Source organism: Microtus ochrogaster, chromosome 18 (assembly GCF_000317375.1).
Source record: "Microtus ochrogaster isolate Prairie Vole_2 chromosome 18, MicOch1.0, whole genome shotgun sequence".
Classification (NCBI taxonomy): domain Eukaryota; kingdom Metazoa; phylum Chordata; class Mammalia; order Rodentia; family Cricetidae; genus Microtus; species Microtus ochrogaster.
The window spans coordinates 20,953,648-20,968,731 of NC_022020.1; the positions used below are offsets into that span (position 1 = coordinate 20,953,648).

Consider the following 15,084-nt stretch of genomic DNA (forward strand, 5'->3'; position numbering starts at 1 on the left):
AAAAAAACTGGAAATACAGTAGTGCTTTTTAGCTAGGCATGTGAATTAGGTAGGAGGGGCTTCTTTCATCTCTAAAACAGCTCCCTTTAGGCAGATATGACCGCACAGGGAGCAAGTCAACTCTTCATGTGGCTGTGCTAAGGCATGGCGTCCTGGGGCCTGAGATTTGCTGGTGTTCTCTCTTGCAGTTGTGTACTGTCAGCTATGGGAAAGTCAAGCTGGTCCTGAAGCACAACAGGTAAGAGGGGGTATGAGGTACCGCCTTCTGATGCCAGGGAGGAGGGAGGACTGTGGGTAGGGCTGGGCTCAGGCTCTACTTGAGACAAAAATGGAAAATTGAGAGGACGTGGGAAGGGAAAGGAGTCCCTCACCCTGTAGTCTAGTTGACTTCCAGCTGATAATCAAGAATTCTAGCTGGGCGTGGTGGTGCACACCTTTAATCCCAGCGCTTGGGAGGCAGAAGCAGGCTGATTTCTGAGTTCGAGGCCAGCCTGGTCTTACAGAGTGAGTTCTAGGACAGCCAGGGCTACACAGGGAAACACTGACTTAAAAACAAAACAAAAAAACAAACAAGAAAAAAAAATTCTAGAAGTTAAAATTTGCAGTGTTACTTATCCACATGCAATAGTAGTTTCTATATAGATGTTTTGGAGAAGAACGTTAGCAAAGCAGTGATCATACTCGGACTGCACGCATTTATGCCTTGCGTTCAGCTGTGCTCCTTCCTGTGACTCTCAGCGTGTTATATCTTCACTTGTAGCTATTAGATCTGACAAAGGTGTGGGAAGTCATGAGGCTATAATTTTCAGATCATCTAGTTGAATTAGATGCAGAATGTTCTGGAAATGGTGTGCCGGTCAGTAGAGATTTCCCTCCTCCCTGCTTTTAGGTACTTTGTTGAAAGTTCCCACCCTGATGTCATCCAGCATCTTCTTCAAGACCCTGTGATCCGCGAATGTCGCTTGAGGAACGCGGAGGGGGAGGCTACGGAACTCATCACAGAGACCTTCACAAGCAGATCTGCTGTGCGTGAGCTTCTGGGTTACCTGGGGCTGGGAACTTAGGACCTCAGTTCTCCTATAACCCGGGAAGGGCAGGCTAGCCGCCCTGCTGCTGTTGTCCCTTACAGTGTCAGTTCATGGCTGACAAGAGTCTCATACTGCCTTTCTCTTCCAGATTTCTAAGACTGCAGAAGGCAGTGGCGGGCCTTCTACCTCCCAGGTGGTAGATCCACAGGCCAAATCTGACATCCCCAAAGACCTGTTTGATTTTTATGAGCAAATGGACAAGGATGAGGAAGAGGAAGAAGAGACCCAGACAGTCTCCTTTGAAGTCAAGCAGGTTAGTGAATGCTTCCTGGTTTGTTTAGCAGTCCAGCCGTGTGTCAGCACCCTCTACTCCAAGAGAAAGGGATCCCTGTACGTTTCCAGTTTTGTTCTTACCAGTGTGGCCCCTGATATTCTCCTGAGGTGATTATGGTCTGAATGTCCTTCTTGGGGCTAGGAGGCTGGTTTCCACAGGATCCATTTTGGTTCTGATTAAAGTTCGTTTTGAGGAGACCAGGGATGGTGCTCTGTTGGTAGAATAACTTTACTAGCGTGTCTAAGTCCCTGGGTTCAGTCACTAGCACCATATAAATGGTGTGGTAGTGTGTGTCTGAAATCTGAGCCTGGAAGGGCGGAGGCCAGGAGGAGTCAGCAGTTCAGGGCCATCCTGGACTGCACAGTGAATTTAAGACTGGTCTGGGCTAGATGCCACTTGTCTCATAAGAACCAAAGCAACAAGAAAAAACAACCCACTAAACAAAAAAAAATTTGTTTTGCCCGTGTTCCTAGTTTGTGCTGTTTTTCTGTGCTAACCTTCTTGTTGGCAAGTAAAATCTGAAATTGTGTTCATCTAGATAAAACTCCAGATATTGATCATGAGGCCTTTTTGAATGTTGTCTCGAATGCGTTTCGGAGTTGAGATTCTCAAGTGTCCTCTGCTGGCTCCTAGGAAATGATCGAGGAGCTGCAGAAGCGCTGCATCTACTTAGAGTACCCTCTGCTGGCAGAGTATGACTTCCGGAATGACTCTCTCAACCCCGACATCAACATTGACCTGAAGCCCACAGCCGTGCTCAGACCCTATCAGGAGAAGAGCCTGCGGAAGATGTTTGGAAATGGGCGAGCACGCTCTGGAGTCATCGTTCTTCCCTGTGGTAAGTGAGGCCTGAGTGGAGGAGGCTCCACCTTTGTCTGCTGGCTGCCTCCTGCCCTACTCGGTGTGTCTCCCTGCTAGCACCTTGCCTGTTCCTGGTTCTGGACTGAACTGATATTTATCGAAGTGCTTGCTTTTGCCGCCCTTAGTCAAGACCCTGCGGGTATATGAGAGCTCATTCAGTTGGCGCAGAGAATGGCTGTGAATGGCTCCACTAAGGACCCGTGAAGTCCTGACTAGTAATGGAGGTGTCAGAGAGACCTGGAGCTGTACGGGTAAACAGCCGTGCTGGCGGTGCTGCTGGGCATGTAGCACAGTTCCTACCCAGTGAAGTCAGTCTTGTAAAAAAGTGTTGCTTGTTTCTGGATGGCTTGTGATGGGTGTGAGGAAAGGCAGCAGACACACGCGTTTGCACACACGCACCCCCTTTTGTCAGACTTCACAGTTCAGTGTCAGGTCTACCTAGGTTCACAACCAGAGGCCATTACAGATTCATCTGGGAACTCCATCCTGGACACAGTTTGCAGGGATGGGCCTCTGCCTTCAGTTCTCTTCAGAAAGCTTCACAGGTCATGTCAGAGATAAAGTGAAATCATTGAACAGTTTGATTTTTTTCATCTTAATCTTCTAATGGAAGGGGAAACTAAAGTAAGAAGTTCAAAGACTTTTGTCTTCTCGCATGCACACTTTGTGCTTTCCTGAGCCTTGATTGTCCTATTAGGTTAAAGCTGTCATTTGCCTACAATGTGTGCTGGGTACCTGTGACCATGGGCAAATGCTCTTCACTCCAGCCTTCCCTTCTTTAAACTAATGGTAGCAGGAGCATCCTTCTCATTGTTGGTTCTAACATTTAACCATTTATGTGAGATACATATAAGGAGCTACCAAAGGGCCTTCTACTAATTCTCATAAGCAAGTACTAAGTGTGTCTGTCATCTCTTTATGAAGAATGCAGCCTGAAGCAGTGAGTGCCTTACAGATACTGAGGACCAGTTTATGGATTTTGCCTAGATTCTGGTCCTGTTGAGCCATTCTATCTGTTCCTGACCTTTGTTTCACTCTGCTGTTGGGTAGCATCACCCTTTGGTTGCTTGTAGGTGCTGGGAAGTCCCTGGTTGGTGTGACTGCTGCGTGTACTGTCAGAAAGCGCTGCCTGGTCCTGGGCAACTCGGCTGTGTCTGTGGAGCAGTGGAAAGCCCAGTTTAAGATGTGGTCAACCATCGATGACAGCCAGATCTGCCGCTTCACCTCGGATGCCAAGGACAAGCCCATCGGCTGCTCGATTGCCATTAGCACTTATTCTATGCTGGGCCACACCACCAAAAGGTCCTGGGAGGCTGAGAGAGTGATGGAGTGGCTCAAAACCCAGGAGTGGGGCCTCATGATCCTTGACGAGGTGCATACCATTCCAGGTGAGGAGGTGGAGGCTGACTGTCTATGCATATAAAGGCTGACCCATTTGGAGGTTGCAGGTGACTGCTGTGTATTCTACCTAATGACTAGCAAAGAGCAAGCTCCAGGATAGCCAGGGCTACACAGAAAAACCCTTTCTCCAAAATAGTAGTAGTAATAATAATTTTATTATTATTATAATAAAATATTTTATTATATTATTATTGTGGGGTCACCACAACATGAGGAACTGTGTTAAAGGGTCATTGAATTAAGAAGGTTGAGAGCCACTGATCTAGAATCAACGTTGCCGTAGAATGCAGAGGAAAATGTGGACTGACTGAAAGTAGAGATGCAGGAGATGTTCTAAAGTTAGACCATAGTCAAGGTTTCACTGCTCTAGAACTTACTAGAACCTGCTGGATTATACTCTAAATGGGTGACTTTTACAGCAGATTGATAGATTGTATCACTGACGCTGTTGTAAGAAAAAGATACGCCTGCAATTGGAGAAGTCAGATTTATATTACACACTGACAACTGATACTTCAGCCTTCTTTTAGTGAAACAACAGTATTTTTTACAGAGAACATTCAGAACACTGAAAATGGGCTGCCCACCATTGGTGTCTTTTTTGTATGATGAGAGCTTTTCCAGGGTCTGTATATGTCTGAGGATAGCTAGAGATGCTTATAGATGGTCCAGCAGAGACTGGATGTCTTTGAGAAGGGAAAACGACAAGGTACTGGCCTTGTGGTAAAGAACTTGGCATGCACTGGCAGGTCGTGGCACACGTCTTTAATCCCAGCACTCAGGAGGCAGAGGCAGGCAGATCTCTGAGTTTGAGGCCAGCCTGGTCTACAAAGTGAGTTCCAGGACAGCCAGAACCATTACATAGAGAAACCCTGTCTCGAAAAACAAACAAAACAAAAAAGACCTTGGCATGCTCAGCCAGTGTCCGCAGAGAAGTTCTGAGAGAGCAGTCAAGGCTGCCCCGGTGCAGGTGCCAGAGCAGCTTCACAGCTCATAGACCCAGGTGGAGATGTGGCTTACACTGCTCATCTCTGAGGAAGAAGCCATCTAAGGATCGGAAACAGAGAGTAACCTGAGCTGACTTACAATAGGAATCACTCTGGCTACTGAGCATAATCACTTTGGGAGCAATGAAAGGAGTAGACTTATGGAGTCCCAAGAGAAGCTTGAGCCAGGGAAAAGACAGTAAGGTGAAGGCAATCTGATTGGACAGGCCACAGAGATCCCATGAACAGGTTAAATATGAGGGCAGAAAGGAAGGCAAAATCAAAGATGAGACTAAGGCTTTAGTTTGAGTGGAGGAAGCTCAGCAGGGCATTCATTGAAATGAGATAGCTTTGGAAACAGCTTGCTACTTACCAAGGAACAACCGGGAGTCTGTTAGACTTTAGACATACTGATTTGCATTGTCAGATGAATTCAGAACGTTAGGAAACTACATTAGCAAGGATAGTCACATGCTGTGTCTACACTAATGGTATAAGCATCATTAGCCATCAGGGAAATGACGATTAAGACACAAGATGTCACTTTACTCCAAATAAAATGGCTAAAATGAGAATCCTGGCATGACCAATGCAGAGGAGGTTTTAGATCAGAGGCATCGCAGAGTTGATGGTTCCTCTAGAACAAATCGACATCCACTGTAAAATCACAGCATGATTTTTCTGTACACTGTTGGGAACGAGAAGAGATTTATGTAGAAATATCTATACTTAAATGTTTCCATAGCAACTCTATTCATAGTCTCCAAAATTCAGTGATCATCTGGGGATGTTTAGATAAGCAGACGACAGCACATCTGTACACCGGAACACAACTTATCAGTAAAGAGGAATGAACATGCAATAGCTTGTCTAAGTTTCAGGGGCATGGTGCTGAAAGAAGTGTGTGGTTACGTATACATGTCATTGTCAAAAAGATACCATCATGTTAGTGAACAGGCCAGTTGTTGCTGGGGCAGCACTCAAGGAGGACACAAATGACCAGCATATTAGGCAGCAATGAATTGATCTATGTCCTGATTTTGGTGTAGACATACAAATATCTGTCTGTCTGTCTGTCTGTCTATCTATCTATTCAAATATATATATATTATAGTTCATGGAACTGATACCCCTTCCCTATAACATTTATTTTATGATAATTTAGAAACTCAACCTTCAAGAGTATGGGTGTTAGGTCTGCCAGCATTAAAGCTGATGGTGTAGAAAGTTGTGTTTTAAATGAGTTTAAGATTGTTCTACAGTATTTCCCTTGGGCTGGGTATGAAGCCTGGGAGGGCTGAGAGTGTACTCTTCCTGAGAGTGTACTTAATGCATTCTGCTGTTCTTAACTAAAATCTCAAATTCAGGCCTGTGGGAGCCTAGTATCAAGTCATAGTCCTAAAGTTCATAGTGTGGTCTCTGTTCTCTGGTCTGGTTCCCAACATCACTGGTTTGTCTTTGGGTATAAAAGTGAAACCAAGCTTTGAGTTCAGGCCTTTGAGTGTGTTGTGTAAGAGTTCCTGTGTTGAGCCAGGTGATGGTGGTGCCTGCTTTTAATCTCAGTACTCAGGCAGAGGCAAGTGGATCTTTGTGAGTGTGAGGTAAACCTGGTCCACAGAGTGAGTTCCAGGACAGCCAGGGGTATACAGAGAAACCCCTGTCTCACAAAACAAAACACAAACAAACAAAACAATAGGAAGGGAGGAAGGGAGGGAGAGTGGGAGGGAAGGAGGAAGGGAGGGAGGGAGGGAGAAAGATTTCATATATTGAAGGCAATTCTCAGAGATGGTGGAGTCTTGAAGAGAAGGCTTTTGGTTGTGTGTATCACCGGCAGATGGGATTAATTCTGTTCTCCCGGGATCCCAGTTAGCTCCTGCTAACTGCAAGAGCAAGTGGTTATAAAAGAGCAAGGCTTCCAGACTCCGTGGGAGCTTTTCTGCATGTGTGATGCTGTATCTACTGTGAGGCTCTCACAAGAGTCCACACAAGTGGAGCTACCTAATCTTGTACTTCAGTGTTCGTTTTACTCTGACAACGGAGGATGAACTAATAACACTGCGAGCCCTATTGACTGGCAGTCAAGCCCCAAGAGCTGCTATTAAATAGAGATGTGAGCAAATCAGTAAATTTTCTGATGTCCTATTTTGATTACATTGGATCCAGCAAAGCGCTTTATCTTTGAGGTCTCAAAAGATAAGCTTTTCTCTTACTGATCTTTTAAGAAGGAACCTTGTTGGGGCAATTTATTAATACTTTTGTGTTGTAATGAACTAGAAAAGCTCAGTTAGTACAGTGCTTGCCTAACACATGCACTTCTAGGTTTGCCCCCCAGTCTCATATAGATTAAAGGCATACACCACCCCCCAGCCAGTCCTCCTGACTTAACAAGCATTTATTGAGCACTTTTCTTGGCATTAGAGATTCAGAGGTACAGTTGAGACATCCCAAATGAACTGTAGACTTAGCTTTACATAACAGTGATGCAAACTTCACCCAGAGGGAGGAAGGTGATGCCATTTATGTGAAATTCAAGGAGAAGGCAGACTTCTTTGACAGAAGTCAGGGTGGTGGTCTCTGTTGACAGAGGGGTGATGTGCTCAGTGCTCCATCTGTGACTGTGAAGGGTCCTCTCAGTACAGTGTGCCTCACTCACCTGGGGCAGTTGTGGTAGCTGCCAGAAATGGCCTAGAAGATGCAGATTTGAAAAAATTCAGATCAGGTTCTCCTTTGTCCCTGTTAGCTCTTCTGCCTCCCAGGCCTACACTGTGTTGCACTTGTTGCCTGGGCCTCCAATGCTCCTGTTAGAAAGGAAAGCCTGGGATCCTTTGCTGTTACTTGTTTGGGTCAGCAATCATTGCTCAGAGATAACCATGACATGAACATTTTGTTTGCTTGTGCCTTCTTTTGTGTTTTGGTATAATTTTTGTTGTTTTTGCGCATAGAAGTTTTCAAAAATTGTTTTTGAGTATGGTACTTAAAACTGATCATTTACTTGGAGTCTGTCCATTCTGTTTTTCTATGACTCTTTGGTTTGATTTGTCTTTTGGAATATTCTGGCCTCTTCATCTTCCAATTGGGTGGATTGGGAAGTCCTTCTGTCTATGTGTTGCTTTTATTGGTTAATGAATAAAGAAACTGCCATGGCCTGTTGATAGGGCAGAACTTAAGTAGGTAGGGAAAACTGGACTGAATGCTGGGAGAAGGAAGGCAAAGTCAGAGAGAAGCCATGGATCTTCCGCCTGAGACACACGCTGGGAACATTACCCGGTAAGCCACTGCCATTGGCAATACACACATTAATAGAAATCGGTTAAATTAATATGTAAGAGTTACCCAATAAAAAACTAGAGCTATTGGGTCAAGCAGTGATTTAATTATTATAGTTTCTGTGTGATTATTTTGGGTCTAAGCTGGCCAGGCAGCCGGGAACCAACAAGCGGCCTCTTTTCTCCAACAGTTGGGTTTCTTTTTAGAGTATCATTGGCCCCATCTTTAATTATATTATAGAATAAACATGACACTGTGTGTACTGAAGATTGAAGCCAGGGTTTCATGTTTGTGAAGCTTCTACTGAGCTACACCTCCGACTCCATGAGTTAAACACTTTTTTCCTCCTTTGGAAAAGCAGGCAAGCCAGGTTTTATTGAGTAGAGTAACAGCTCCCTGTGGGGTGTGGGGGTGGGCTGTCCTCAAAACGTGTTGCCCAGCCCAAAACTCTTTTTAAAAAAATTATATTTACTTTTGGGGAGAGCATGTGTATGCCATGTTCAGGATTTGGAGGTCAGCAGGAGCTGATTCTCTCCTTCCATCATGTTGATGCCAGACTTTGAATTCAGGTCATTAAACCTGGCAGCAAGTGTTTTCACCTGCTAAGCCATCTCATTGGTCACCCAACTTAAAACATCTTAATCTTCTTCCAAAGTGTTAAAAGTTTTAAAAGCTGTGGCCATGGAAACCTACAAATTGGAGGACTAGGGTTCAAGTCTTGGGAACCCACAAACACGGTGGATGTGCTAAGGTTTATCTGTAATCCTAGCACTCCTGTCCTGTGGGAAGACAGAAGGTGGCAGCAACAGAATCCCTGGCATATGCAATAGCACACCACAAAAAGACCCTGCCTCAGACAAGGTGGAGGATGAGGTGGTCTTCTAATGTCCACACTTGTGCTGTAGCATGTGGGTAGCTGCATTCACACACATAAGCATATCCACACAAGAGTTTTAAAAAGTTGTTTCCCATTTATTTATTTATTTATTTGATAAAATCAGGAATTATAGGCAGGCAGTGGTGGTGCATGCCTTTAATCCCAGCACTCGGGAGGCAGAGGGAGGCGGATCTCTGTGAGTTGGAGGCCAACCTGGTCTACAAGAGCTAGTTCCAGGACAGGCTCCAAAGCCACAGAGAAACCCTGTCTTGAAAAACCACAAAAAAAAAAAAAAAAAAAAAAAAGGAAGAAAATGAAAGTTGCTTCGTGATGAAAGTCTCATTGGTATTGTTGGGTGTTTTGTTGGGACGAATCTCACTCTAGTCCTGGCTGTCTTAGAACTAACTATATAGAACAAGCTGGCCTCAGACTCTGAACGATCCTCTTGTGTCTGCTTCCAGAGTGCTGAGTCTAAAGGCATGTACCACCATGCCTGATTTAAGTGGTATCTTTGTGGGAATCAGAGAAGAAGGATGCTTAAGCAAACTAGTGACTGAGCTTCATCATTCCGGTGGGCTCTGTTTGCTCTCTGGTGTAAGGGGGAATGGTAGAAGGCAGAGCAGAGCTGGCTTCCTCTCTACCCCCACATCCCAGCTTCCCTAGCTGTAACCTGGGGACAAGCTTCAGGATGAATGATTTGTGTGGCTTGAAGTCAAGTCATATTTGCTACTGTTGTCTGGACTCTAGACAGTGTTGGTAGGAGAATTCTGGCATTTGTGAAGTTGGAACTCCTTGAAGTCATTTATCCCTTGTTCTTCTTTCTGTCTTTGAGCAGTTCTAAAGCCATGCTGAAACACTCTTGCTTTGTTGTTCTTGTCTGGAACCAGAGTTCAGCTCTAGTCCCAGGGTCAGCCATATGGTGCGGCAGATCAGTGCCAAGCTTCAAGCTGTGTGTGGTTCCTTCTCAGTGTAGAAGTGATGATGTGAATCTTCCCTTTGTCCACAGCCAAAATGTTCCGGCGGGTACTGACCATTGTGCAGGCCCACTGTAAGCTGGGTTTGACTGCAACCCTTGTTCGGGAAGACGACAAAATCGTTGACTTAAATTTCCTGATTGGGCCCAAGCTTTATGAAGCCAACTGGATGGAGTTGCAGAACAACGGGTACATCGCCAAAGTCCAGTGTGCCGAGGTATTTGCACCCCTGAGTGGTTTGTGAAGTAAGGACTCCTCCAATGGGAGGAGTCTCCCATTCCTCATGGGCAGACAAACAGGTCAGGACCCAGTCTAAATGAGCATGCCCTACCGTAGACCCTTGATAGGCGAGCCATACCTCAGAGCACAGTGCGGTGGAATCCTCTGTCTCTGCCATGTGGTAAAGTTGGTAAGCCAGTACAGATCATGCCTCTGCTCCTCCTGTGATGAACTCTGGGCACTCTGTCCACCTTTGCCCTGCAGCATTGCTGCAGCAGCCTGAGTGGGCAACCACTTAAACTAATTCCAGTGCCAAAGTCCTAAGAAAATAGATAGGTCTTTATGGTATTATTTCTGAGGACACATTTTTTTTAATACTGTTTTTTAGTGAATACTGCACGAGTGTGTGCTAAAATCCATAGTCAAAGGTAAGTTTTTGAACGAATGACAAAACCATCCATCTGGCCTGTAACATGCTATATAGGTTGTAGGCTGGCTTTAACTTACAGAGATTCGCCTTCTGCTGCCTGTGCAGTTCTGAGATTAAAGATATGGCTCTATGTATTAAATTTGATTAGTAGTTGTACTCCGGTTTTCCCTTCCTACCCATGGTCACGTTTTCTAAGACCCTCATTAGACGTCAGATACTGCACAGTCTGAATCTCCTGACTTAATGGCATTTGCTTTGTAACTAAGCACTTGTTATGTAACAGAGTCATAACTTCTGCTCTGTGAGGCTTGACAGAAAACCCAGCTGGAGTTTCCTTTTCTTCTTTACATTTTAATGGTATCAGAATCACACTTGCTGTGGCTCTTAGCAACCTCAGCATGAGTTTTATCTTTTCTTTTTCTAAGTCAAGTACTTTCAAGTAGAGGAGGAACTTCATGGCATCTCTTTGGTATATTTAAGCTGCCAGCATCACTGTACGTGTACTTTAAGGCTGTTAGTAGTATTCCTAAGTGAGTGTTACTTAAGTACAAGCATTGCAGTACTGGGCCAGGCGGTACAGTAATTAAGACAGTGGTTCATGAGCAAGAATTATGTACAGTGCAGATAAGCTAGAGCAGGAGATGATTGACAGTCTGGGCATAGTAGAATGAGTGTGCATAAGATTTCATTACTCAAATGGTGTCAGTTTAAACTTCGTAAGTTGTGTGTCTGGTGGATTTTTCCATTTAGTATTTTTAGACATTTGATTGTATGAAACTGGAGTCATGGAATAAAGAATGACTTTTATATTGAGATAAAAATTCACCTACCACTGTTTTTGTTTTTTAATTAAAAAAGTATTTCTTGTGCATGTGTCTGTCTGTCTGTGTCTGTGTGTGTGCGCACAAGGCATACACATGCCTCAGTGTGCCTCAGTGTGCCTGTGTAGGGTGAGGACTACTCTCGGGGATTGTATCTCTGTTACTACCTTCTGGAGTCTGAGAATCAAACTCAGATCACTAGGCTTTGTAAGTCCAAGTACCTCTGCTTGTTGAGCCATTCAAACCACTGTTACTTGAATTTTTTTTTCAAAGCTGATTCTGCTAAATAAACAGCATCAAAGGTCCTTAATGATGTGATGTTTTGTTTTGCAAAATGATCCCCTTATCCCTTATTCTTACTGTCTCAGGTTTGGTGCCCGATGTCTCCTGAGTTCTACCGGGAGTATGTGGCAATTAAAACTAAGAAGCGCATCCTGCTGTACACCATGAATCCCAACAAGTTCCGAGCCTGCCAGTTTCTGATCAAGTTTCATGAGCGGAGGAATGACAAGATTATTGTCTTTGCCGACAACGTATTTGCCTTGAAGGAATATGCCATTCGGTTGAACAAGTAAGAGATAAAATTTTTGACTTGCCTCCAAATCCCCTTGCCGTTGAGAATATGGGGGTGCCTGTTTCTGTGACCTCTCAAGAACTCTCTGGGATCTAAGGATTTCTGTTCTCTGCCCTTTCTCAGTAGCTGGCAAGACATAGGAGCATATAGTCATGGTCAGAGGCTAGCAGCTATAGAAAAGAGGTCTGATCTCCCAGTACTGGACTCCAAAGGCCAATGAGTCAATGTTTCAGGCTAAGTGAGAACTGGGATTGGAGCTGAGGCCAGATTGCACGGTCCTGGGTCAATAGGGCAAGGTGGAGTGGCTAGTATCCCAGGTGTACTTGCTTTTCTCATCACCGTGACCTGATAGACTTCACTGAAGGGAAGAGAGGCTCATTTGGGCTCATGTTTCATGGCTGTGGTCTGTTGTGATAGATGAGCAGTTTCTGGTACCTGTTTGCCTACCCAGTTCCCTGAAGGAGCCACTTTCAACTCTTTTGTGTTTACTTTTTTTTACTTTTTAGCTGGTAGCTTTGTGACAATTTTTGGTTTGTTGTTATAGAAGCTGCCTATTGACTTCTAGTGTGAGAGTTGAGGTTTAGCTCTCTTGCATATGACATTCTGCACTCCTCCCTCCTAACATGATAACAGTCTGAGCTGGGGGTTACATTGTTCTGACTGTGCCAGCATTGTCCAGGCAGGGTTTTATAGTATGCTCTGATTGCAAAAAAAAAAAAAAAAAACCATGTTTTGTTTTTCCTGGAAATTATACTTGCTTTGTTACTTTGGCTTTCTGCATATTAATTCTTCCCCAGATTCCTTTTGTAAGCATGAACCCCTCTCAGTAGCATCAAGGACCTCTCAGCTGTTTCTCTTTCCTGCTGGACTCCTGCTCCTCATTCTTCCACTCTTCTCTGGCCTTTAGGACGAGAGCTGACCCGCTGCCATCATGGAGCTTTCTGTAGATGCATCTTAGAAATCCTGTCTGTAGACACATCTTAGAAATCCTGTCTGTAGACACATCTTAGAAATCCCCAGAGCAGTTTCTTGCATTGGAGCTTCATCTACAGTCTCAAAGCTGGGCACATGACCTGGCAGGTTGAAGGAAGGAAACTTTGTCATCTTTGAATTCTTCATTTCTTTTCTCTTACCTGTCTCCCTCTGTGTCTTAGTTAGGGTTTCTAATGCTGTGAAGAGACACCATGACCACAGCAACTTTTATAAAGGAAAACATTTAATTGGGGTGGCTTGCTTGCAGTTCAGAGGTTCACGTCATTGTCATCATGGTGGGAGATGGTGGTGTGCAGGCAGACATGGTTCTGGAGAAGTATCTGAGAGTTCTGTATCTTGCAGGCAACAGGAAGTGATCTGACACACTGGGCAGTGTCTTGAGCATATGTGAGACTTCAAAGCTCGCCCTCACAGTGACACACTTCCTCCAACAAAGCCACACCTCCCAACTGTGGCACTCCCTTTGGGGGCCATTTTCTTTCAAACCACGACACTCTGGAACCCATCTTCACTTTCCAGTTCCATTCTCTTATCACCCCCATATCCCTTCTTCTTCCCAACATGTTTTATTTTCTTGCGTTTGAAATAATACTGTGGACTCTGGGCCTTGTTTATTCTTAGCTTGTGGCAAAAGCCCTGGTATGTGTCAGAGAACTTCCAGGTGTCTCCATCTTCCTATCTTCATTGCAGTCCACTACAGGACACTGATGCTGTGTTACAGTGGGAGTGGGCAGAGGGCACAAGCAAATTCCCATCTATGTGGCCACAGGAAGGCGATTTGCCCCTCTGAACCTCTTTTGCCTCTTGGTCACGTTGAGCTGCTCCACTTATCACAGAGGATGCTTGTGCCTGGTGTCCTTGTTCACTACAAGTGAGAATCCCGTCATGGTGGGAATGGTACCTCGTTCCATTTCCGTGTGGGAGAAGCCTCGTAATTCAAGGGCCTGCAACCGTACGAGTTACTTTCCAGATGGACGGAGGACTTTAAAAAGGAAGCCCTAAACCTGCTCTGATGAGTGTGGCTTCCCAGCATTTTCTCTAGCGTGATATGCAGAAAATGTTAGGGCTATGCGGGGCCCTGGATCCTCACAGTGCCAGGGACATCTGGGCTTGTCCAAAGGCCCCTGTCTGAATGTGCAGCTGTTCAGGCCCTGCCCAGCCTCCCCACAAATGAGACCAAGTGTTAAGGGAGAACAGCTCAAGGCTGGTTCCTTTCTGCTCACTTCTTTTTTTTTTTTTTTGGTTTTTCGAGACAGGGTTTCTCTGTTGTTTTGGAGCCTGTCCTGGAACTAGCTCTTGTAGACCAGGCTGGTCTCGAACTCACAGAGATCCGCCTGCCTCTGCCTCCCGAGTGCTGGGATTAAAGGCGTGCGCCACTACCACTGGGCTCACTCACTTCTTGAAGGACGGACTCCAGCGTCTTCATTTTCAGCTGCCCTTTGGCTAGGGTGCAACAGTGTTTTTCTTGGTTGTTCTCACCATTTTGTAAAATCAAGGATTCTGCTTGCTATAGACTCTGCCTCGAGCTATAGACCCTGAGGCAGGAAAAAGCAAAGCTGAAAACGTGCTAGAATTCATGATGCTCACAAGTTTTGTTGGTACTCAGAAGACAAGCAAGAGAATCATGAGTTTGAGCCAGCCTGGCTACATTGTAATTTCCAGACCAGCCTGCAGTACCTATGAAGCCATATTTTAAAACGAAACAATACACAACTAAACCAACCAGAAAAACAAAACAAACAAACAAGAGAAGGAATTGTGGAGAGTGGTGAGCCTGGGCCTGTACTCCGGGGGAAGGAGGGGGAGGGGTGTTGGTGAGAAGAGAGGTCTGCTGCACTCGGTGTCACAGCTCTACTGACGTGCCGACATGACAGGGCTTCCTCGGGTGTTAGCTGCTGGACTTTGAGGGCAAAAGGCCAGACTTCAGCAGTCCTAACAGACAAGGATTGGTAAAAAACAGAGACAGGTTTATTTAGTCAGTGTGTTTTGGCAAGAGAAATAGGAGGAGGTGTCCAGTGGCCCCAGGTTCATCCACCTAAGAGTTTGATGCATGAGACAAGGGCCCAGGCACACATAATTAAGCAGTTCTGGCCAAGGTATGACCCAGCATCCTTGTGTCAGCCTGGGTCCTACAGGGTGGGCTGACATTTGTGAATAGTGTTAGACCTGGCTCCTGCAGCTCACCAGTTCTATGTAGTCTTCCCATGTAGACAGTTATGCTCACAATCATGTGTGGAGGGGCTGTCTGTCCTGCCACAGGCTTTGCTCTTCTCTAATCATGTGTGGAGGGGCTGTCTGTCCTGCCACAGGCTTTGCTCT

General features: G+C 45.2%; 1 protein-coding gene across 2 annotated transcripts in view; it reads left to right on the forward strand.

The window, feature by feature from the left end:
- Ercc3 (ERCC excision repair 3, TFIIH core complex helicase subunit) overlaps positions 1-15,084 on the forward strand; it is a 33,261-nt gene that overhangs the window by 5,035 nt on the left and 13,142 nt on the right. For both annotated transcript variants that reach the window (XR_003377730.1, XM_005355873.2), the window contains exons 4-10: positions 189-238; positions 890-1,025; positions 1,177-1,341; positions 1,996-2,200; positions 3,297-3,611; positions 9,761-9,945; positions 11,567-11,769. Coding sequence is in view for 1 of the 2 variants with exons in the window: in XM_005355873.2 (XP_005355930.1) it covers positions 189-238; positions 890-1,025; positions 1,177-1,341; positions 1,996-2,200; positions 3,297-3,611; positions 9,761-9,945; positions 11,567-11,769 (1,259 nt within the window). In the remaining variant the exon portion in view is untranslated. The remainder of the gene's footprint in view (positions 1-188; positions 239-889; positions 1,026-1,176; positions 1,342-1,995; positions 2,201-3,296; positions 3,612-9,760; positions 9,946-11,566; positions 11,770-15,084) is intronic.